This window comes from Topomyia yanbarensis, chromosome 3 (assembly GCF_030247195.1).
Source record: "Topomyia yanbarensis strain Yona2022 chromosome 3, ASM3024719v1, whole genome shotgun sequence".
NCBI classification, from domain to species: domain Eukaryota; kingdom Metazoa; phylum Arthropoda; class Insecta; order Diptera; family Culicidae; genus Topomyia; species Topomyia yanbarensis.
In genome coordinates this window covers 186,427,248-186,451,241 of record NC_080672.1, presented here as the reverse complement: position 1 = coordinate 186,451,241, position 23,994 = coordinate 186,427,248, and the positions used below count along the sequence as shown (strand labels likewise).

At 43.4% G+C, this 23,994-nt stretch overlaps 2 protein-coding genes across 22 annotated transcripts in view; both read right to left on the bottom strand.

The window, feature by feature from the left end:
* Nucleotides 1–23,994, bottom strand: part of LOC131691078 (metabotropic glutamate receptor 8) — a 1,433,400-nt gene that overhangs the window by 840,810 nt on the left and 568,596 nt on the right. The gene's annotated exons all lie outside the window — the stretch shown is intronic.
* LOC131691086 (uncharacterized) lies at nucleotides 20,867–23,055 on the bottom strand. Its single transcript, XM_058977287.1, has 2 exons — nucleotides 20,951–23,055; nucleotides 20,867–20,886 (listed from the first exon to the last, which is right to left on the bottom strand). The coding sequence occupies exon 1, from the start codon at nucleotides 22,979–22,981 to the stop codon at nucleotides 21,185–21,187; it is 1,797 nt and encodes a 598-aa protein (XP_058833270.1). The 5' UTR covers nucleotides 22,982–23,055; the 3' UTR covers nucleotides 20,867–20,886; nucleotides 20,951–21,184.

Genomic DNA, 23,994 nt, shown 5'->3' with positions numbered 1-23,994 from the left:
AGACATGTGCGAAAGGTGGGAAACGCGCTCATTTCGCCGTGGTTTGCTATTTGTCTCCAGTCCCTTCAACTAGCAGACCGAACTATAGTAATAAACTGCACAGACTGATCTCAAAAGATCTTATGAGCAATCATTTCCTTCCAGTTCGGGTCAAGCTGCAAAGAAGAAACCATCGCAGTTCGCTCGGAGGGTACACGCAATCGAAGATGAATGCGACGGGGAACAATTTGCACTCGTCGAGATGGTATCATCTGGGAACGATTCAGATAAGCCGATTTGGGCCGCTGTGGGCGGCGTGTTAATCGAGACTCAAATAGAATCGGGGGTTCAATCAAATATCATTGATGATCGTACGTGGGAGTCTATGTGCAAAAGTGGAGTTAACGTGATTGGAGATATGCGTGTGTCTGATCGAAGGTTCAAGGCTTATGCTCAAACAGATTGTTTGGAAGTAATCACTATGCTTGACGCAGAAATGGTCATTTCCGATGGACACGACCAGCTCAAAGCTGTGTCGCGTTTTTACTTAGTTAAAAATGGACCTCAGCCTCTTCTAGGGAAGCAGACGGCTAAGAAACTGAGGGTGTTAGTTGTAGGATTGCCTAGTTAGCGAAGAAACTGGGGGTGTTAGTTGTAAGATTGCCTAGTTAGCGTGAACTGTTCAATCAAGTAGAAGCATGTCGGTTGTTTCCTTGCATCCGAGGAGTAAAAATACATATTCCCATTGATAAGTCAGTGGAACCTGTTGCTCAGCGTCTTCGTCGGTTACCGTTCTCTAGGCTAGGAAAAATAGACGAGAAGCTGAAGGATTTACTGTCCAAAGATATTATTGAGAAAGTATCTGAACCAAGCCGTTGGGTATCGTCGATGGTAATCGTGCTTAAAGACAATGGTGACATTAGACATTGCATCGATATGCGGCAGCTTAACAAAGCAATACTTCGGGAGACACGCCCATTGCATACGATCGAGGAGATACGTTGGACAATGAATGGCGCCAGGTAATTCTACAGACTTGATATAAAGGATGCTTTTCATCAACTCCAACTCGATGACGAGAGTAAACATCTGACCACCGTCACAACTCATCGTGGACTGTTCCGGTATAAGCGTTTGGTCTTCGGGATTTTCTGTGCACCGAAAATGTTTCAGAAAATTCTTGAACAAATTCTAGCGGATTGTGAGAATACGGTGAACTTCATCAATGATATTGTTGCGACTGGTGGGTCAGAAACTGAACATGACTTCGCTCTAGAAAAGACCCTGAAAAAGCTCAATGAATTCGAGATTCTTCTAAATCAGTCAAAGTGTACTTTCAAGCTTACTGAGATTGAGTTTATTGGCCAACGATTCAACCAGAATGGAATGACATCATCACAGAGTAAAATTTAAGCCATACAAAATTTTCGTCCACCGAAATGTTGTGAAGAAGTCCGAAGTTTCCTAGGACTTGTAAACTATGTGGGGACTTTTATTCCAAACTTGGCGACCATTTCGTCCTCACTCCGCGATCTTACCAAGAATAATTCAACTTTTGTCTGGGAACAAGATCAAGATTAAGCTTATTCGTCTGGTAGGTAACATTGATACGCCTGCTCACTTCGATCCTAAGCTTAAAACCAGAGTTGTGGCAGACGCGTCACCAGTGGGGTTAGGAGCTGTTCTTCTCTAGTTTCGTCAAGGTCATCCAAGAGTCATTGCAAATGCCAGAAAAGCCTAACGAGCACGGAGTGTCGATACGCACAGACCGAAAAGAAAGTTTTAGCGCTGGTTTGGGCTGTGGAGCGGTTCCAGATTTATATTTTTAGAATAGGCTTCGAACTCGAAATCGACCACATCGAATCCATCTATACAACTACCTCATCCCGATGTTTGCGGACTGAGCGCTGGGTCTTTAGACTTCAAGCATTCAGCTATGATATCGTGTATCGTAAAGCGAAGTCAAACATTGCAGATCTATTTTCGCGTTTGTCACAACCGGTTGAGATTGAGGAGTTCGACCCAGATTGCAATGTGTATATCCGTAATGTCATAGAACATACAGCGCTTGACGTATACGAAGTTAAGGTGGCCTCCACTAACGATCCAGAAATTTAAGCATTGAGAAAATGTTTAGAAAAGGGAGTACGCAAATGAAATAATGAAGCCATATCATACATTCTGAGTTGAATTAGGGACAGTTGGAGATTTGGTTGTAAGAGGTAGCAAGTTAGTTATTCCTAAAAGCCTTAGACAAAGGATTCTTGAACTTGGTCATGAAGGACATCTAGGTCGAACAAAAATGCAGCAGCGGCTAAGATGTAGCTGTTGGTGGCCGGGAATGGACGAATCAATTGTTAGAATGGTCGAGAGTTGCGCGGGTTGTCGATTGGTGAGCCAGCCAGACCGACCAGAACCTATGATGAGAAGAGCTTTGACTGACCACGGCTTGTGGACGTGGCCATCGATTTTCTTGGGCCATTGCCATCGGGAGATTATTTACTGGTGATCATCGATTATTTCAGCCACTACAAAGAAATCGAAATACTTAGGAAAATCACAGCGAGTGAGACAGCTGAGCGACTTGAAAGAATATTTGTGAGATACCCGAGAACTATTACTCTCGATAATAAAGGGCAATTTGTGAGAACTTTCTTTGAACAATACTGCAGGCAGCGTGGAATAGTGCTCAACAAGACGACTCCATATTGGCCACAAGAAAATGGTCTCGTTGAGCGCCAAAATAGATCGTTAATAAAGAGGCTTAAAATTAGTCGAGCCATGAACAGCGATTGGAAAGCTGATTTAGGTACCTATCTTTCTATGTACTATGCAACGCCCCATAGCACCGATGGAAAAACTCTTAGTGAATTAATGTTTGGTCGAACCATACGAAAGAAAATACCATCGTTACAAAACGTCAGCACAGGTGCGGTACAGTTTTCAGATTACAGGGGCAGAGACTTGCTGATGAAGGAAAAAGGAGGAGTTGCGGAGGATCATCGCCGAAAAGCAAAATCATCGGATTTAGTTGTGTGTGATAGTGTTGATGAAAAATGTCATTTCTGGCAACAAGCTCACAACTACGTTTAGTCCCACCGTTATGACCGTTGTTGGTAAACAGGGCCCTCGAGTAACGGTGCAATGTCAAGAGTCTGTAAAGGTCTATGACAGAAATTTAAGCCATCTGAAAATAATTAACTTTTTTTATATTGTAACGACATATAATTTGCAAGGGACTGGAAGGTGAAGTATTTTTCAAATATTAAGAGCCATAGTACTCAAGGAAGAGCAAGAATTTGAAGAAAGAAAGTTTAGAAAAGCGTGGAGTAGGGTCAATGAGCAAGCTTAGAGTTTCCCGGCTACTTAACTCTTTGTCTTCTGCAATGCAGGAGTCAGGATCTTTTGGCATTAAATGCGAATCACCTGAGCCTGCGGCATGTCCGGACAAGCGTAAAGTCAATTTAGTGACTTATGCTGGCCGTTCCGACATTTAATGCAAAAAAAAAATTGATTCGCATTTAATGCCAAAAGACTCCTGCGTTGTAGAAGACAAAGAGTTACGTAGCCGGGAAACTCTAAGCTTGCTCATTGACCCTACTGTTTCGCCAAACCTGGCAAACGACAGCAATCAGCAGCAACAGGAACGATGATATCTGCTCCGAATTACCATCCATTACTCATGCCGACAACTATGGCTGAACAGGCATTTATTTTCACCCAAGTATACAATTCACGTTGCACTTGGCGGGAACAAAAAACGTGTGTATTTGCTAGTATTAAAAACCTGCTTTAATCCACCTAGAAGTGCAATTGTGCCTTTCTCATTTCTCCAAACTATGATTTAATAGCTGGTTCGTACAATATAACATTATGGAAATGTCTTTCATTCTTATTACACTTGGTAAGTATATATATATATATATATATATATATATATATATATATATATATATATATATATATATATATATATATATATATATATATATATATATATATATATATATATATATATATATATATATATATATATATATATATATATATATATATATATATATATATATATATATATATACACTTAATTTGAATTACTGGGTACAGTAAAATTTTACTGGGGTTTTGAACAGCAAACCCTTCGGTAATCAATTCAGTAAAACAATTCGGTTACCGAACTCTCCGCAATCCGTTCCATCCAAACGTCAAAAAATACTGGTCAGTCAGCAGTTTCCTCTGAAAATGGCGACTTGACAGATGATTTGCTGTACCTGTTCTGTAAATTTTTGACGAGGTTCGGTAATGTTGGTATAATTTTGCCGAACAATCTGTCGAAATTTTACTGGATAATGTTTATGTACCGAAAACAATAGAAGTGCTGATAAAATCAGTGGAAAATATTGCGGGTTTCAGCAAATTATTCGAAAAATTACTGAAAATCGCTAGAAAATGAAAACTTTTCCGCAATTTTTCAAACAATTTGCTGACAGCTCGGTAAAAATATCACTTTACTGTGCAAGTCGTCGAAAAAAATTACTGATCAACTTTTGGCTGGCTTGGTGTGTATATATATATATATATATATATATATATATATATATATATATATATATATATATATATATATATATATATATATATATATATATATATATATATATATATATATATATATATATATATATATATATATATATATATATATATATAAGAGCACCTTTTTGCATTTATCGCGGTATCGGTTTGAACCGGAGTTTTCTATGTGATCGCACTCCACAACCCGTAACTCCGGAGCTGGAAGTCGGATAGAGATGGAATTTAATATCAGTTTCCGGGGACGCAACACCTGTCATTTGAGACTAAGTTGATCAAATCGGTCTAGCCATTTTCGACAAACCAATATGACCGTTACTCTGAATTAGGATGCTTCCGGATCCGTCGATGGTGGCCAGTGTGGCCAAAGAGACTTTGAATGATTGTTGGTGACCTAGATCTACAAATTCAACAGTTGTTTACATTTTGGGAAAATTTTCACCTTTTTACATTCATCGCAGAATTCGTTAAAATCGGGATTTGCTGCGTGATCGTACGTATCACCCTGTAGGAATGTGGCTGTTCGGCCATCTATGGGAGCTGTCCATCAATGTCAGCTTCTTTCTCCGAACAGCCTAGATAAGCCGTGTAGTGTCGGTAGTGGTTGTTTCAACCGGCTAAGAATTACACTACGGACTACCTGTTCCGGTGGTAACACCAAACAGGGAACCCCAATTCCATAGTGTCATGCGACCCGTGCTATGGGTAAAATTGTTGAGGGGGTTTAAAATATTCTCAATGGCGAACGGAGCCTGGGAAGAGCCGGGCGAACTCCCCAGTAACTGGCTGTGGTCCACTAGGAGGTTGATAACTCTATTATCTTTCTCCGGACAAAACCAGCCTAGAGTCCGCGTGGCATCCGGCGGGTTGAAGTATGTCAGTTATGGAAATAACTGTCAAATTCATTCCCAAAGGTGGCCGCGTCACTTATGAGGAGGCAGAGAGCTTTAGACCGATCAGTCTGACCTCCTTCCTTCTCAAATCAGTGGAACGTTTAATCGACCACTACATTCGGGATGGTAGCTTGGGCGAGCACCCGCTGCATGCAATGCAACATGGATATCAGCGGGGGAAGTCTACTACCACCCTGTTACACAATGTTGTCTACAACATTGAAAAAGCTTTTTCACAAAAGCAATCAAGTTTAGGAGTTTTTCTCGATATTGAAGGGGCTTTTGACAACGTGTCTTTCGAATCCATTTTGGAAGCAGCACGAGATCATGGAGTACCTTCATATATCACGAACTGGATACACGCAATGCTTAGCAACCGGCATCTGTGCTCATCGTTAAGACAAGTAGAGATGAGGAAACTGAGTGTCTGCGGATGTCCTCAAGGTGGTGTGCTGTCACCACTTCTATGGAACCTTGTCGCCGATAGCTTGTTAAGAAATCTAAATGAGCTTGGGTTTCCGACGTATGGTTTCGCCGATGATTATCATATAATGATCACCGGTATTTGCATTAACACACTTTTTGATTTGATGCAACAAGCCTTATGTGTTGTTGAGCGGTGGTGTCTTCATGTTGGACTATCAGTTAATCCAAATAAAACCTCAATGGTGCTTTTCACGCAACGAGGGATTACAACCGGAGCTCGTCCATTGCAGTTTTTTGACTCTGAAATTATTGTCGAAGATCAAGTTAAGTACGTTGGGGTAATTCTCGACTAAAAACTTAATTGGACAGCTCACATCGATTTCAGGATCAAGAAAGCTTACATGGCCTTTGGCCAATGTAGATGGCCTTTCGGCAAATCTTGGGGACTCAAACCCAAGTATATTCAGTGGATCTACACAACAATTGTTAGACCAATACTGGCATACGGGTGGCCTTGTTTGGTGGCAGAAGGGAGAAGTCATGACAATCCAATCAAAGTTAAACCATCTTCAGAGGATGGTCTTGATGGCGATGACTGGTGCGTTCTCGACAACACCTACTGCTGCTCTCGAGGCACTCTTGAACATAAAACCACTACATGTGTTTCTGAAACAAGAAGAACTTTCTTGTGCATACCGTCTTAAGGTTACTGTGCTCTGGAACAGTAACCCAATAGATCGTGTAACTAGCCACACAAGACTGTGGCCCCAAATGGTTACTTGGGATGAATATACACTTGCTCCCAGTGACCTTACACTCACATGTAGTTTTCCTTCTAAAACTTTCAATGTGAGAATTCCTCTTTGTGAGGAATGGCTGTCTGGCTGGATGGAGCGACAACTTGAAGAATACGTAGTTTGTTATACGGACGGTTCTTTGTTGGAGGGCCGAGCCGGTGCTGGTGTCTATTGTCATGAGAACCAATCTCATTCGCTTGGTAGATACTGTACCGTATTCCAAGCAGAAATCTGTGGCGATTCTGTGTGGCGTACAATCCGCACTTCAACAGGGAATTTGCGGTAAAAGAATCTATTTTTGCTCTGACAGTCAGGCTGCCCTGAAAGCACTTAGTTCGGCAGATTCGAGATCGAAATTAGTAATCACATGTCGAACTCAAATCGAAGAACTTAGCATTTCAAATGCTATCTACCTTCTATGGGTACCCGGTCATTCCGGTATTACTGGAAATGAATGGGCGAACGAATTGGCTAGAGCTGGCGCTGCGACTGATTTCGTTGGTCCAGAACTAGTTCTACCACTGTCAATAAGTTGGATAAAGCACAAGATTCGCTCTTGGGCTGCATTCGAACATGCCAACCATTGGCGTAACTTGCAAACTTGCGTTCAAACAAAGGCTTTTCTGCCGGATGTGAGTCCGAAAATGTCAAGAAATTTGTTGCATTTTTCCAAGCACAACTGCAGTATTCTGGTCAGGACACTGACTGGACATTGCAAACTCAATTATCACATGGCTACTATTCAGCGCACTGAGTATTATTCATGTGATCTTTGTGAATCCGATTACGGAACATCATATCATTTGATATACAATTGCCCTGTATTAATGCAATTGCGCATCCGGATTTTTGGTTCTCCATACATAGATGAACCTATGTACAGAGAGCTGAAATTTAAGGATATGCTTTTGTTCCTAACCCAGTGTGGTAAAGAGCTATAGTTTTTTAGCCGTATTTGAATGACAATATCTCTTCGGGGGTGTTGTCGTTCTGTTATCTCAATATCCCCTCGGGGGTGTTAATATATCCGCTCACTGTTTGAGTAGAGGTTCTAAATCCCTCCGGGGGTTGGAAGTTTTATTCCTGCTGTTGTAGCACCTGCAGATCGTTCAGCATCACTCCGGGAGTGCAGAATGCTCTGTTTTAATTGTTATGTGTCGTTGTTTTCCTTACCCCTAACCTTACCACTTCCCCAATCCTTCCCATCAGGAAAATGATGAAAAGACGATTCTTGGCAAGGCACAAATCTCCGATCAACATGGGGAACGTGCCATTTGAGCCAGACGCTACTGATTCCTGATTCATGATATTACACTTGGTAAGTATATATATAAGAGCACCTTTTTGCATTTATCGCGGTATCGGTTTGAATCGGAGTTTTCTATGTGATCGCACTCCACAACCCGTAACTCCGGAGCTGGAAGTCGGATAGAGATGGAATTTAATATCAGTTTCCGGGGACGCAACACCTGTCATTTGAGACTAAGTTGATCAAATCGGTCTAGCCATTTTCGACAAACCAATATAACCGTTACTCTGAATTTGGATGCTTCCGGATCCGTCGATGGTGGCCAGTGTGGCCAAAGAGACTTTGAATGATTGTTGGTGACCTAGATCTACAAATTCAACAGTTGTGTTTACATTTTGGGAAAATTTTCACCTTTTTACATTCATCGCAGAATTCGTTAGAATCGGGATTTGCTGCGTGATCGTACGTATCACCCTGTAGGAACCAGAACTCGGATCCACACAAAATTCAACAGCAGCTGATGGACCTTTCATTTAAAATCAAGTTTGTCAAAATCGGTTCAGAAAATTCCGAGAAACCGATGTGGACAAATCAACAAATTTTGTTTTGTAACCATACTCTTCAACTCGTAATCCGGAACAAGATGTCGGTTGAAAATGAAATTCAATAGCAACCTATGGGAATATTATACCTTTCATTTGAATCTTAGTTTGTAAAAATCGGTTCAGCCATCTCCGAGAAACCGATGTGGACATTTTGTTAACAAATCCGCACATACACACATACATACATACATACACACAGATATTTTGCGATCTCGGCGAACTGAGTTGAATATTATACGAGACTCGGCCCTCCGGGCCTCAGTTAGAAAGTCGGTTTTCGGAGCAATTGCATAACCTTTCAATATGAGAAAGGCAAAAGAATAATATTTAATTAGCTTAATCAGCATGAGTTCAATGTTATCTTCATGTGATTATATTTTGAATTGTTGATGGAATGGGTTTGAAAGTGGAGGGAATGGGGGGTTAGTAGAGTGGGAGTGCCTCCACTCCATGCGTCAGAAATCCTTCATCTTATTTCGGTATACGGGGTGGATGAAGGAAATACGGGCGTGAGGGTGGTCCAAGGGGAGGGGAGTGATGAAGGAGGGAGGTGTAAGGGCAAGGCCGGGGGGAGGGGTGGCGACGCAATGCTCAACTGCATATTTTGCCTTCAATTTGAGACTTGGTTTGAGAAAATCGGTTCAATCATCACCAAAGAACCGATGTGACTTTAATTGTGGAATATGCCCGGAATTCCGGAATCGTCGATAGTGGACAATATATTCAAAGAATGTTTGATTGGCAATCAGTGATCTAGATCTGCGATTAGAAGTAATTTGGTGACCATTTCATGGGTTTTTAGCCTCTGAGGTATTACGATTGTACCGATTTATATAGGAAATTCAAGTGTATCCTTACTAACACCCCTGTAACTCCGGAAGCAAGAGTCAGAACCGAATGAAATTCAGCAGCTGTCAATGGTATTACTGTATCTTTCATTTGAAATCAAGTTTGTAAAAATCGGTAGAGAATTCGCTGGGGAATGGGTGTGATATTACCTTTGGAACTTGGCGGGTTCCCCGGGGGCGTCATGAACCATCATAGGTGGCCAATGTGGTCAAAGCTGCTTTAATTGATCATTAGTGATCCAGACCCGCAAACTAGAGTAATGTTACATCTATTTTAATATGTTTTACATTATTTGAACATCATGGTGGTACCAGTTTATATGGGAATTTGCTGTGTGACCGCACTCTTCAACCCGTAACTCCAGAACCGGAAGTCGCATCAACTAAAAATTCAATAGCAGCTTATGGGAGCGTTATACCTTTCAGATGAAACTAAGTTTGCGAAAATCGGTTCAGCCATCTCTGAGAAAATTGTGTGAGTTTAAATGACACACACACACACATACACACACATACATACACACACAGACATTTGCCGATCTCGACGAACTGAATCGAATGGTGTGAATGGTATGAAACTCGGCCCTCCGGGCCTAGGTTGAAAAGTCGATTTTTACAGTGATTGCATAGCCTTTCTTTATATGAGAAAGGCAACTACTCTCAGCACAATCGCACAAAACCACGATCGGTGATCAATCGGAAAAAGAGATCCTAATCTTGTCTCGCGAGTGGTCTCGTATCGTTCGGTTCGATCGTAGTAAATTATAAAGAGTGTGAGTTACAGTTCACGAGTTTAAATGGGGTAATCTAATAAAAAAAATTTAATTTCTTATAATTTAAATGCTGGATACAATGATCGTCAACATGCCGGGCCCCGTTGAAAGGTCACTTTCAACTAAACACCAAGCGTCTCTATGCTCAGTGGGTGACTTGCTGTAAGTTCGATGCAGTGCCTTGACCTTCGATGGGAAGCGGGCACACTTCGGTGATTGCCCGTCGATATGTTCCAGTAGCAGTTCGGACCTGAATCACTCGGACACGTCCGTCCATGCCGGGAAACACCTGGTCTATACGACCGAGATTCCATCGCATAGGTGGAGCACCACCTTCCTTTAGTAGTACTAGCGTCCCAATCGCGACGTCTGGGAGGATCAATGGCCACTTCTTGCGGTCCTGTAATTGCGTCACATAATCGCGTAACCAAGCCTTCCAAAAATGCTGTAACCCCCGCTGCATCTTCTGGAAAGAATTGAGACGGTTATTTGAAATCTCGGATAAATCGGGTTCGGGGAGAGAGTATAAGGATTCTCCGACGAGCAAATGCCCCGGAGTAAGGGCGACAACGTTTGATGGGTCAGCCGACAAGGGACGTAATGGACGAGAGTTCATTATTCCCTCGATCTGGACAATTAGGGTGTTGAAATCGTCCGTGTTGATTACGTGATCCTTCATTACACGATACTGGTGGTACTTGAAGGTTTTCACGGAGGCCTCCCAGAGGCCACCGAAGTGAGGTGAGCGAGCAGGATTGAAGTGGAAGATGATTCCTGATTCTGCACAGAATGTATTCAGTCCATGCGATTGGTGCATCGCATTGAACTGTCGATGATTTTCATCGAGCATCCGGTTCGCTCCGACAAACGTTCGGGCGTTGTCGCAGTATATGTCGGTCACGTGACCGCGACGCCCGACGAGACGTTTCAGTACGTTAATGAACGCGTCGGACGTGAGGTTATACACAATGTCGATGTGTACCGCTTTCGTCGACATACATACGAAGATCGCGACGTGTATCTTGACCGACGGACCACGACGGTTCGGAATCGACACGAAAAACGACCCACAATAATCGACGCCACAGCGGGTAAACGCGCGCGATGGCGTGACTCGCACTGCTGACAATGGTCCCATGACTTGAGAAATGCTCCGTGGATTGCAGCGAAAACAGGTGATGCACTCCCGAACGACCCTTTTGGCGATGTTGCGACCTCGGATTCGCCAGTAGCGTTGACGTAATGTCGATAGAAGAAGCTGTGGCCCTGCATGCAAAGTTCTAACTCTAACGATGAAATCTGTCAAATGGGCCCCTGAAGGCAGCACTAACGGGTGCCTTGTGTCGTACGGTATGTTGAGATGCTGCAACCGGCAAGTAATTCGCAGCAAACCATCAGCATCCACAAACAGGTGTAGAGCCTTCAGCTGCGATTTGAATGTAATCGTTTTGCAATCTGGACCCTCGTTCCTCTGGAGAAATTTTATTTCCTCCGAAAAATGTTTCAATTGTGTTTGTTTCATGAGGCTTTTGAGTGCATTATCTAGTACGATATACGAAAGTGGACAGAGCAGACGGTCTTAAGAAAGTTTAATTCTACAATTTTTGATGAATCGCCTCAGCCAAGCCACCTTGCGTTGCAAATGGAAAAGCGAAGAATGCTGTTCGATGAATTCAACCGCATCATTAATTGCGACTACCGCTGAAGCAATTTGTCGTGATTCGGCTTCTCGTGCAGCTACATGTAGAGGTGATAGTTTGATGTAATTTTCTGGCCGCGTGTCAGAGTTAAGCTGAATATAAGGCGGTCCCTGCCACCAGAGAGAATCGTCCTTTAATAGCGATGGAGAGACTCCCCTCGAAATTTTTTCCGCTGGATTTAATTCTGTTGGGACGTGACGCCACATGCTTCCTCCCGTCAGTCGATGAATCTCGGCAATCCGATTAGATACAAACACCTTCCAGGTCGACGAAGACGACGCAATCCAATGGAGCACGATAGATGAATCGGTCCAGAACACAACTGGAATTTTCAATTTGTGGAATCTAATACGAAATCCGCCAATTGAGCGCCGAGTACCGCAGCGCACAGCTCGAGACGAGGGGTGGACAGCTTACGTAAAGGATTGACTCTAGATTTGGCCATCACCAGATTGCATTGTTGTTCACCACTAGAGTTGATGCTTTTCGCATAAATGCAGCAACCATAAGCATCGTCGGATGCATCCGAAAAAACGTGAAACTCGACGGTTCGATAGTTGTTGATTAAAATACGCCGTGGTATTCGCAGGTAGTTTGAAAGAGCTGCAATTTCACCCCGAAAGTGTGTCCACCATTTTTGATACTCATTCGGTAGAACCTCGTTCCAATTAAACTTCTGAAACCACAGTGCTTGCAAAATGATTTTTGCGCTAACGATGGCTGCCCCCACTAAGCCCATGGGATCAAAAGGCGTGACATATCCAAAAGTACCAGACGCTTCGTTATCGGCTCCGATGAAGAAAACTATGGAACTTTAAATCTGAACTCATCTAACTGTGGATGCCAAAAAAGGCCGAGAGCTTTAACCGAACCCGATTGACCGATATCAAGCTCAGTCCGAGCGTCTCGAAGTGATTCGGGAATGTGGGAGAGAACAGTTGGGCTATTACCTCCCCATTTCCGCATATTGAATCCGCTAGAACGAAGAAGAGCTACTATTTTTTGATTTGTTTCCATCAAACGTTGGTCGTCGTCGTCTCCTGACAGGTAATCATATATGTAGAAATATTTTCTTGCCCTGGAAGCTGTTAGTGGATAATTGGCTGCCTAATCTTCAGCCAGCTGGGTGAGAACGCTTGTGGCGTCCCGTATGCTACAGTCTTTAAACAATAAGTTTTTAATTCCTCAGAAGGATTGTTCCGAAAGAGAATCAGTTGCAATAAGTAGTCGTCTGGGTGAATCCAAATCTGCCGATACATTTTTTTGGCATCAGCAGTTACGGCATACCTAGGAAGACGAAAGTTGACGGGAGTAGAAATGAGGGGTGGTTGTACGGTGGGGCCAATATAAAACAAATCATTCAGCGAGATGTTGTAGCTGCTTCGACATTATGCGTCGAACACCACGCGTATCTTTGTGGTATTGCTGTCAGGTCGCTGAATCGCATGATGCGGAAGATAAAAGTGTGCTGTGGACGGGGAGAAATCAGGTTTAATTATCTCCATATGCCCCAGCGATAAATACTCGTTCAAGAAGTTTGTATACTGTACATGTAGTTGTGGATCAGACGACAGCTTCCACTCGATTGATGAGAATCTACGCTCAGCGATTTTAAACGATTCTCCCAACGAGTCAAGCATTTCCTCACGAATCGGAAAACGAACCACGAACCGACCGTCAGAGGCTCTAAAATGTGTTTTACGAAAGTGATTCTCGCAGTATTGTCCCTCCAGTGAGAGCGCCTTGCCCTTTTCGAAGTTTTCCACCTACCAGAATTTGTGAACCATCGACTCCAGGTTGTCGATCGAGCAAAAGTTACAGCTCACAGAGGGAGAAATTTGTTCACCAGCTTCACCAGCGACGACGTAACCAAATACTGTCTTGCGCAGTACTGGCATACCAGCACCGAGGAAGATTTGATCGTTCTCTAGGATTGAGAAGAAATTCTTACTCCCGATGATTAGGTCGATATCATGAGCGATATTAAATTTAGGATCAGCAAGAGGGAGGTGGCGGGGTATGACCCATTTCACAATATCCACATTGGCAGCGGTTTTGGTAGAATAAGAAATTCCATGGTGTTTGTGTACAATCCATTACGTGATGACACAACGATGTTGGTTTTGTGCTTCACTTGTTTGACTGATTGACTTATCCCGTACACTTCGATACTGGCTGGTAAACGCTTTGAACAAAGCTGTTGAGCGAGACCGTTGGTTACGACATTTGCTTCAGATGCACAATCTAGTAAGGCGCGAGCGAAAAAGTGACTGCCATTAACGTTCTTGACTTTGACGTAGGCAGTAAGCATGAATATAGATGATTCACATGCTTTCGATACGAGCGATTGTTGGGAAGTGACGGTTTGACAATTTGTCACTTGCGAGGAGCTATGCGCCACGATTGACGGTATTACTTGCGTAACCGGCGACGGAACGGACGCAGACGATCGATCAATTGGCCCTTCCGACGGCGACGGGGCAGATCCATTATTCCGATGGATCCCATGACATTGAGTGGCAATGCATGGCACCGACAACGGCGTTTCGACGACCGCGGCCGATCGTGAGGATAGCTGACATTGGCCGACTTGTGCTGCCATAGACTTATCATGGCCCTCTGTACTGGCAGGCGATTGTGAACTCAAATGTAATAAAGTGTGGCGGCGTTTATTGCACGTCCGACAGGAACCGGCTGAGCAATTTTCATCAAGTGTGAGGATCTTAAGCAATTTAAACAAAGGCCTTGTCTTTTGGCTGATTCGAAGCGTTTTTGTGGAACTAGCTTCTTGAATTCATCACACTGTGATAATATGTGCGAGTGTTTGCAAAGAATGCACTTTGGGATATTATCGCTGTACGCAGAGTGGTACAAGGAGGTTCTTGTACGGGACAGTTTCGACTCTTACTTCGATTCAAGTTTATGAGTCGGCGATGAAGGTTGGGAGAGCGTAATCGACTGTAAAGTTCGTGAACGTTTTTGTATGAAGGTCATTAGGTTCGCATACATCGGTCGCACTTCGTCCTCCAACGAATTTTCCCACTCCTTTTGCGTTGTTGGATCTAGCGTGCTACTGAGCAATTCAATCAGAAAAGAATTCCAATGTTCCTTGGGGTCTTCCAATTTATTCAGCACGCTCACGTGCTTGTCGAATTCATCGGCAAGAGTGCTCAATGCAGACGATGATTCTTTGCGAATCGATGGAGTGGAGAGTAAAGCCGAAGAAAGTTTTTATTATCAAAACGCTTCTATATCAAATCCCACGCTATGGCGTAATTTGCCGCAGAGACTGCCAGTGATTGCACAAGGCGCAACGCATCACCTTTTAACACAGTTTTTAAATATTGAAATTTTTGCACGGCAGAAAGCTGGCCGTTGGTATGAATAAGAGTGCTGAATAGATCGTGGAAATTCATCCACTCATCGTAATCTTCGCTGAAATCTGGAATTTTCAATTCAGGAAGGCGGACAAAAGGAACATGTGCAGGTGGAGCGCCAGGAATGCCGGGTACTCGCTCGTTCATTTCGGCCACGATCGCAAGTTTTGTGGCTAACGATCCTTTCAATTCGAAATATTGATCTAACCCGTTCGGCTGCGAGTTCCTCCGAGAGTTCATGCTCGAGCTCAATTTCGGCTTGCACTTCGTTAAACTTATCCCACAGACCATCTAATTTCTCAATACGGAACTTGAGTTGAGGGAAATCGCGATCAAACACGTAATTCTCGTTGTACTCCTTGATCAACTGAGCGGAACCGATAATATTGTTCTTTTTCAGAAGGAGCTTTTTGTCTTTCTTGGTGTGCTTAGTCACCATCTTGGCAAGCCAAATTTGCACAATGGACCCAAGATCAAGAACACGCGCGAGAACAATTTATTCAATAATACTAAAAGAAAATGGTTGTCCACTCACATTTTGACTCCGGTTAGCGTTACCTGGGCTTGCTTGTATTAACCTGCGCTCCTTGCCTTCTAATGCCCACACCGGTGACTTTCCTGCGTTTGAGTCGTCTTCCAGGCCGATAAATGCTGTCAATGCAGCGAGTAATCCGACTGGTGATTTCGTAAGGTGGTAAGATAGCGGCGATGACCTTCAGTGATGATCCGCTATTGTTCGCAGCCGATCCACGCTAATTCTCCAGACGGTCGATATCGATAAATGGGACCTGGCAGTCCCGGGTTTCGGCACCAAATGGTTTCGCCACGCCTGGCAAACGACAGCAATCAGCAGCAACAGGAACGACGATATCCGCTCCGAAATACTATCAACTACTCATGCGGACAACTATGGCTGAACAGGCATTTCTTTTCACTCAAGTATAAAATTCACGATGCACTTGGCTGGAACAAAAAACCTGTTTTAATCCACCTAGAGGTGCAATTGTGCCTTTCTCATTTCTACAAAATATGATTTAATAGCTGGTTCGTACAATATAACATTATGGAAATGTCTTTCATTCTTATTACACTTGGTAAGTATATATAAGAGCACCTTTTTGCATTCATCGTGTTATCGGTTTGAATCGGAGTTTTCTATGTGATCGCACTCCACAACCCGTAACTCCGGAGCCGGAAGTCGGATAGAGATGGAATTTAATATCAGTTTCCGGGGATGCAACACCTTTCATTTGAGACTAAGTTGATCAAATCGTTGTAGTCATTTTCGAGAAACCAATATAACCATTATTCTGAATTTGGATGCTTCCGGATCCGTCGATGGTGGCCAGTGTGGCCAAAGAGACTTTGAATGACTGTTGGTGACCTAGATTTACAAATTCAACAGTTGTGTTTACATTTTGGAAAAAATTCACCTTTTTATATTCATCGCAGAATTCGTTAGAATCGGGATTTGCTGCGTGATCGTACGTATCACACTGTAATTCAGGAACCAGAACTCGGATCCACAGAAAATTCAACAGCAGCTGATGGACCTTTCAATTAAAATCAAGTTTGTCAAAATCGGTTCAGAAAATTCCGAGAAACCGATGTGGACAAATCAACAAATTTTGTTTTGTAACCATACTCTTGAACTCGTAATCCGGAACAAGATCTCTGTTGAAAATGAAGTTCAATAGCAACCTATGGGAATATAATACCTTTCATTTGAATCTTAGTTTGTAAAAATCGGTTCAGCCATCTCCGAGTAACCGATGTGGACCTTTTGTTAACAAATCCGCACATACACACACATACATATATACATACATACTTACATACATACATACATACATACGTACATACATACATACACACATACAAACACACATATATACACACGGATATTTTGCGATCTCGGCGAACTGAGTCGAATGTTATATGAGACTCGGCCCTCCGGGCCTCGGTGAGAAAGTCGGTTTTTGGAGCAATTGCATAACCTTTCTATATGAGAAAGGCAAAAGAATAATATTTAATTGGTTTAATCAGCATGAGTTCAATGTTATCTTCATGTGATTATATTTTGAAATGTTGGTGGAATGGGTTTCAAAGTGGAGGGAATGGGGGGTTAGTAGAGTGGGAGTGGAGGATGCGTCAGAAATCCTTCATCTTATTTCGGTATACGGGGTGGATGAAGGAAATGCGGGCGTGAGGGTGGTCCAAGGGGAGGGGAGTGATGAAGGAAGGAGGTGTAAGGGCAAGGCGGGGGGGGGCGGCGACGGAATACTCAACTGTATATTTTGCCTTCCATTTGAGACTTGGTTTGAGAAAATCGGTTCAGTCATCACTGAAGAACCGATGTGACTTTAATTGTAGAATATGCCCAGAATTCCGGACTTCGGGAATTGTCGATAGTGGACAATATATTCAATGAATGTTTGATTGGCAATCAGTTATCCAGATCTGCGATTAGAAGTAATTTGGTGACCATTTCAATAGTTTTTAGCCTCTGAGGTATTACGATTGTACCGATTTATATAGGAAATTCAAGTGTATCCTTACTAACACCCCTGTAACTCCGGAAGCAAGAGTCAGAACCGAATGAAATTCAGCAGCAGTCAATGGTATTACTGTATCTTTCATTTGAAATCAAGTTTGTAAAAATCGGTAGAGAATTCGTTGGGGAATGGGTGTGATATTAGCTTAGGAACTTGGCGGGTTCCCCGGGGGCGTCATGAACCGTCATAGGTGGCCAATGTGGTCAAAACAGCTTTGATTGATCATTAGTGATCCAGACTCGCAAACTAGAGTAATGTTGCATCAATTTTAATATATTTTACATCATTTGAACATCATGGTGGTACCAATTTATATGGGGATTTGCTGTGTGACCGCACTCTTCAACCCGTAACTCCGGAACCGGAAGTCGCATCAGCTAAAAATTCAATAGCAGCTTATGGGAGCGTTATATCTCTGGGAAAATTGTGTGATTTTAAATGACATACACACATACACACACATACACACACATACATACACACAGACATTTGCCGATCTAGACGAACTGAATCGAATGGTGTATGACACTCGGCCCTCCAAGCCTCGGTTGAAAAGTCGGTTTTGCCTTTCTTATATAAAGAAAGGCTATGCAATCACTGTAAAAATCGACTTTTTAACCGAGGCCCGGAGGGCCGAGTGTCATACACCATTCGATTCAGTTCGTCGAGATCGGCAAATGTCTGTGTGTATGTATGTGTGTGTATGTGTGTGTGTGTCATTTAAACTCACACAATTTTCTCAGAGATGGCGGAACGGTAGAGAATTCGTTGGGGAATGGGTGTGATATTAGCTTAGGAACTTGGCGGGTTCCCCGGGGGCGTCATGAACCGTCATAGGTGGTCAATGTGGTCAAAGCAGCTTTGATTAATCATTAGTGATCCAGACTCGCAAACTAGAGTAATGTTGCATCAATTTTATTATATTTTACATCATTTGAACATCATGGTGGTACCAATTTATATGGGAATTTGCTGTGTGACCGCACTCTTCAACCCGTAACTCCGGAACCGGAAGTCGGATCAGCTAAAAATTCAATAGCAGCTTATGGGAGCGTTATATCTCTGAGAAAATTGTGTGATTTTAAATGACTTACACACATACACACACATACATACACACACAGACATTTGCCGATCTAGACGAACTGAATCGAATGGTGTATGACACTCGGCCCTCCGGGCCTCGGTTAAAAAGTCGGTTTTGCCTTTCTCATATAAAGAAAGGCTATGCAATCACTGTAAAAATCGACTTTTTAACCGAGGCCCGGAGGACCGAGTGTCATACACCATTCGATACAGTTCGTCGAGATCGGCAAATGTCTGTGTGTATGTATGTGTGTGTATGTATGTGTGTGTATGTATGTGTGTGTGTCATTTAAACTCACACAATTTTCTCAGAGATGGCGGAACCGATTTTCGCAAACTTAATTTCATCTGAAAGGTATAACGCTCCCATAAGCTGCTATTGAATTTTTAGTTGATGCGACTTCCGGTTCCGGAGTTACGGGTTGAAGAGTGCGGTCACACAGCAAATTCCCATATAAACTGGTACCACCATGATGTTCAAATGATGTACAACATATTAAAATTGATGTAACATTACTCTAGTTTGCGGGTCTGGATCACTAATGATCAATTAAAGCAGCTTTGACCACATTGGCCTCCTATGACGGTTCATGACGCCCCCGGGGAACCCGCCAAGTTCCTAAGCTAATATCACACCCATTCCCCAACGAATTCTCTACCGATTTTTACAAACTTAATTTCAAATGAAAGATACAGTAATACCATTGACTGCTGCTGAATTTCATTCGGTTCTGACTCTTGCTTCCGGAGTTACAGGGGTGTTAGTAAGGATACACTGGAATTTCCCATATAAATCGGTACAATCGTAGTACCTCACAGGCTAAAAACTATTGAAATGGTCACCAAATTACTTCTAATCGCAGATCTAGATCACTGATTGCCAATCAAACATTCTTTGAATATATTGTCCACTATCGACGATTCCGGAAGTCCGGAATTCCGGGCATATTCCACGCTTTCTCTACTCAAGACACGTAGCACAAACCCAATCGAACCTAAAACGAAACCCAAAACAGTTTTGGTCCTTTGTAAATGGGAAACGTAAAGAAAATGGGTTTCCTTCCAGTATGTTCCTCGCAGGTGAAGCGTCCAATACTCCCAGCGGTATCTGTAATTTGTTCGCAAAATATTTCTCGAGTGTGTTTAAAAATGAATCGGCTAGCTCAACTCAGGTGGACTGTGGCCTTCAAGATGTCCCTGGCGATGTAATCAATTATGGAAACATTCAATTTACTGACAAAGACATTATGGCTGCCATAAGCAAGTTAAAGTCCTCTACATCGGTGGGGCCAGATGGGATTCCTTCCATTATACTGAAAAAATGCGCAAAAGCATTGTGTACACCTTTACGACTAATCTTCAACCAATCACTGTCGCAATCAGTGTTTCCCGTGTGTTGGAAAAAATCAGTAATGTTTCCCGTTTTTAAAAAAGGTGATAAGCAAAATGTTGCGAACTATCGTGGTATAACCTCGCTCTGCGCTGGATCAAAGTTGTTTGAGATCTTAGTAGGAAATATGCTCTTTCGTGAGACCAAAGCATACATATCGAAGGACCAACATGGTTTTTTTTGCAGGCAGGTCAACAACCACCAATCTAGCCCAATTTACATCGTACTGTATTAAAAACATCGAAGATGGATCACAAGTAGACACTATACACACTGATCTTAAAGCTGCCTTCGATCGTGTAGACCACTTTCTTCTTCTGGCAAAGATCGAGCGACTGGGTGCTCCATCAAATTTTACAGGATGGGTTAAATCATATCTCGTAGATCGTTCTCTGTCTGTGAAATTAGGAAGTAACGTGTCATATAGCTTCATCAACTTGTCGGGTGTACCTCAAGGGAGCAATCTCGGACCGTTGCTTTTTTCTTTATTCTTCAACGACGTCTGCTGTGTTATACCCCCAGGGTGCAAACTCATATATGCTGATTGTTACGATTGATTTTCGGATGATTTTCTCGCAGCAAAGTCGAAGCTTTCTCCGCTTGAATCTGCTCAAGCTGTAAATAATTTTAATTTCTCCAGTATAGTTTTAATTAGATTAATATAAGTTCTTCTACTCACAATTTGGTTTCCGATTATTTAATTCGCAATTGTAACAGAATAAATGTAAATTATGGTGTGTATATAAATATTTTTTGATTAATGTGCTCCTGACTCTTCAGAGGGTTACAAAAAAACTGATTTTCTGATCTACTTTCCTGTTAGTCGTTTACTTCACCAGAGATGGATAGTCAGATGCGACGCAACTGGTATAACAACCACTTTGGCTCAGTCCGATTGGCGTACGAGGGGTATTTATCCGCAACATCCTCCCCCACGTGTCGCTAGAACTTCCGGTTCAACGTCACCTCCGGTACGGACATCCAGCAAGGCCAGTTTAGCTACAGGTCGATCACGCCTCACCGTACCGTCAGAATCGCGCACGTCAGCCCGACGTGGTGTGCCGTCTCTACCCGGATAAGTCTTTACCACTCGACCTCTAAGCCAACGGTTTCTCACTCCCTCATTCGCGAACACCACCAAGTCGCCCTCTCTGATCGGACGAACGTCATTAAACCATTTGGTTCGTCTAGCTATCATAGGCTGGTACTCCCTCAACCAGCGCCGCCAAAAAATGTCCAGTGTATGTTGGATTTGATTCCAACTCCCCCTCAGTGCCATGCCCTCGTCCACAGGTGTCTTCTCTGGCTGTTTTACCCCAGTTGAGTTCAACATCACAAAATGATTTGGCGTCAGTGATTCATGAGTATCGCTCGCGATGGGAACGAAGGTCAATGGGCGTGAATTGATCATGCACTCGGCTTCAGCTAGTAGTGTTGCCAATGCTTCTTCATCGAGCTTCCGTTCAAATGGCAATGCACCCAAAGCGACCTTAACCGAACGAACCATTCTTTCCCAACAGCCCCCCATGTGAGGAGCAGCCGGCGGGTTAAATCTCCACTGTGTGTTGTGGTCTGTAAAGGTGCTGCAGAGTTCGGTGTTGATTTTGTTAATCTCCGCAATCAATTCTCGGTTAGCACCGATAAAGTTGGTTCCGCGATCCGAAAAAATCTCCACTGGGGCCCCTCTGCGTGCGATGAATCTTCGTATCGCCTTCTTGCATGAGTCGGTTGATAGATCATTCGCCATTTCCAGGTGAATAGCCCGCGTTGCCAGGCAAGTGAACAGTGCGACCCACCTTTTCACCACAGACCGTCCAACCTTGACCAAGTATGGCCCGAAGTAGTCAATGCCTGTATACGTAAACGCCCTTCTGAACGGTGTCAATCTAGCTAGCGGCAAAGGTCCCATTTTGGGTGGTACAGGGGCGGCATTGTTTACCTGGCACCACATACATCGTTTTTTCGTTAAACGAATCTGTACTCTTAAGCCGGGCACGTAAAATCTCTGACGAACTTCGTTCACGATGGTTTCGTTGTTCGCATGACGAAATCTGCGATGATACCACTCTAGTAACAAGTCAGTGATGGCATGTTGTTTGGCTAGGATTATCGGATATTTGGCATCGTATGTTAGGAAGTCACTATTAACGACACGACTATCCACGCGAAGTATCCCGTATTCGTCCATTACCGGCGTCAGCTTCATAAGTGGACTTGTCTTCTCCAAACGTTTCATCTCGGATTTGTCGGCTTGAGCGTTGTGCTTTAACGTCGAAACTTCGTCCGGGTATTTGTCTGATTGTACTAACGTCCAAAGAGTACGCTCTGCTTTCTGCAACTCGGCTGTCGTAAGTGCTCCTTTCTCGACTGGTCTCTTGTTGCAACCTTGTTTCAAGTTGAAAACAAAACGGTGAATATACGCAACACTCCGCGGTAAACGTTCCCATCTCGAAAAATTTTCCAGATTCAGCAACGGTTTCGCTATAAAATGACTAAGAACATATGCTGGTCTAAGTTCTTCCTCCGACTCCTTCGTCTCTTTCGTCGTTCTGCAATCCTTCGGCCACTCTTGCTGATCATCACACAAGAACAAAGGTCCAATCATGATACGGCTATCTGGTTCGAACGATGGACCTCGTCCCCATTTGGTGGCCTCGTCAGCGACGTTGAGTTTAGTGGGGACCCATCGCCATTCTGTAACCGTTGACATAGTCAATATCTCGCTGATACGGAACGCAACGAATGGCCGATAGCGACGTGGGTCAGACTTGATCCAGGAAAGGATAGTCGTGGCATCACTATGAAAGAACGTCTCTTGAATGTTTACTGAATGGTTCTCGACGATTGTTTTCCTTAACCGCACTCCTATCACTGCTGCCATTAACTCCAAGCGAGGGATTGACAAAGGCTTCAGCGGTGCCACTTTAGTTTTCGATGCAACCAGACAGCAACGTACTTGTTCCCGGTCCACGATGCGGAAATAAGCACACGCTGCGAAGGCTTGTTCACTCGCGTCAACGAAAATATGCAGTTGTAGTGAACGGTAACTGACTGGATCGTAACCGGGAAAGTAACAACGGGGAATTTTAATGTGATTCATCTTCCTTAGGACCGTTAACCACTGCTTCCATCGACCGCGCACTTCCAGGGGGATCTTCTCATCCCAGTCAGTTCTCGCCCTCCAGACATCTTGGGTAAGGATTTTCCCATGGATGACAAACGCCGCCACCAGTCCCATGGGGTCGTAAATACTCATCACCAACCGCAGCATTTCCCGTTTGGTGGGCTCTACTTTACCTTCAATCAGCGCGCGGATACTGTCACTGTAGTTCACTGAAAAGGTATAAACATCTTCCTCCGGCATCCAGACTATACCCAGCAGACGTTCAACTTCACCTTCTCCAACGAATCGCTTCACAGTAGTTGGGTTGGTTTCTCCGATCCGCTCCATCACGGTGCGCTGGTTAGAAATCCAGTTCCGGATTATGAACCCACCAGCGGCATGAACTTTTGCCACCTCTAACGCCAACTCAACAGCTTCATCAGGGTTGTCGAGACTATCAAGGTAGTCATCGACATAATGCCTTCCTTTAATCGCTTGAGCAGCCCTGGGGTAGACTTTGGCATGTTCATCAGCATTCTTATTTTTCACGTATTGTGACTGTGCAGGAGAACAAGTTGCACCAAAAATTGCTACGTCCATCACCATGATATCCATCGGCA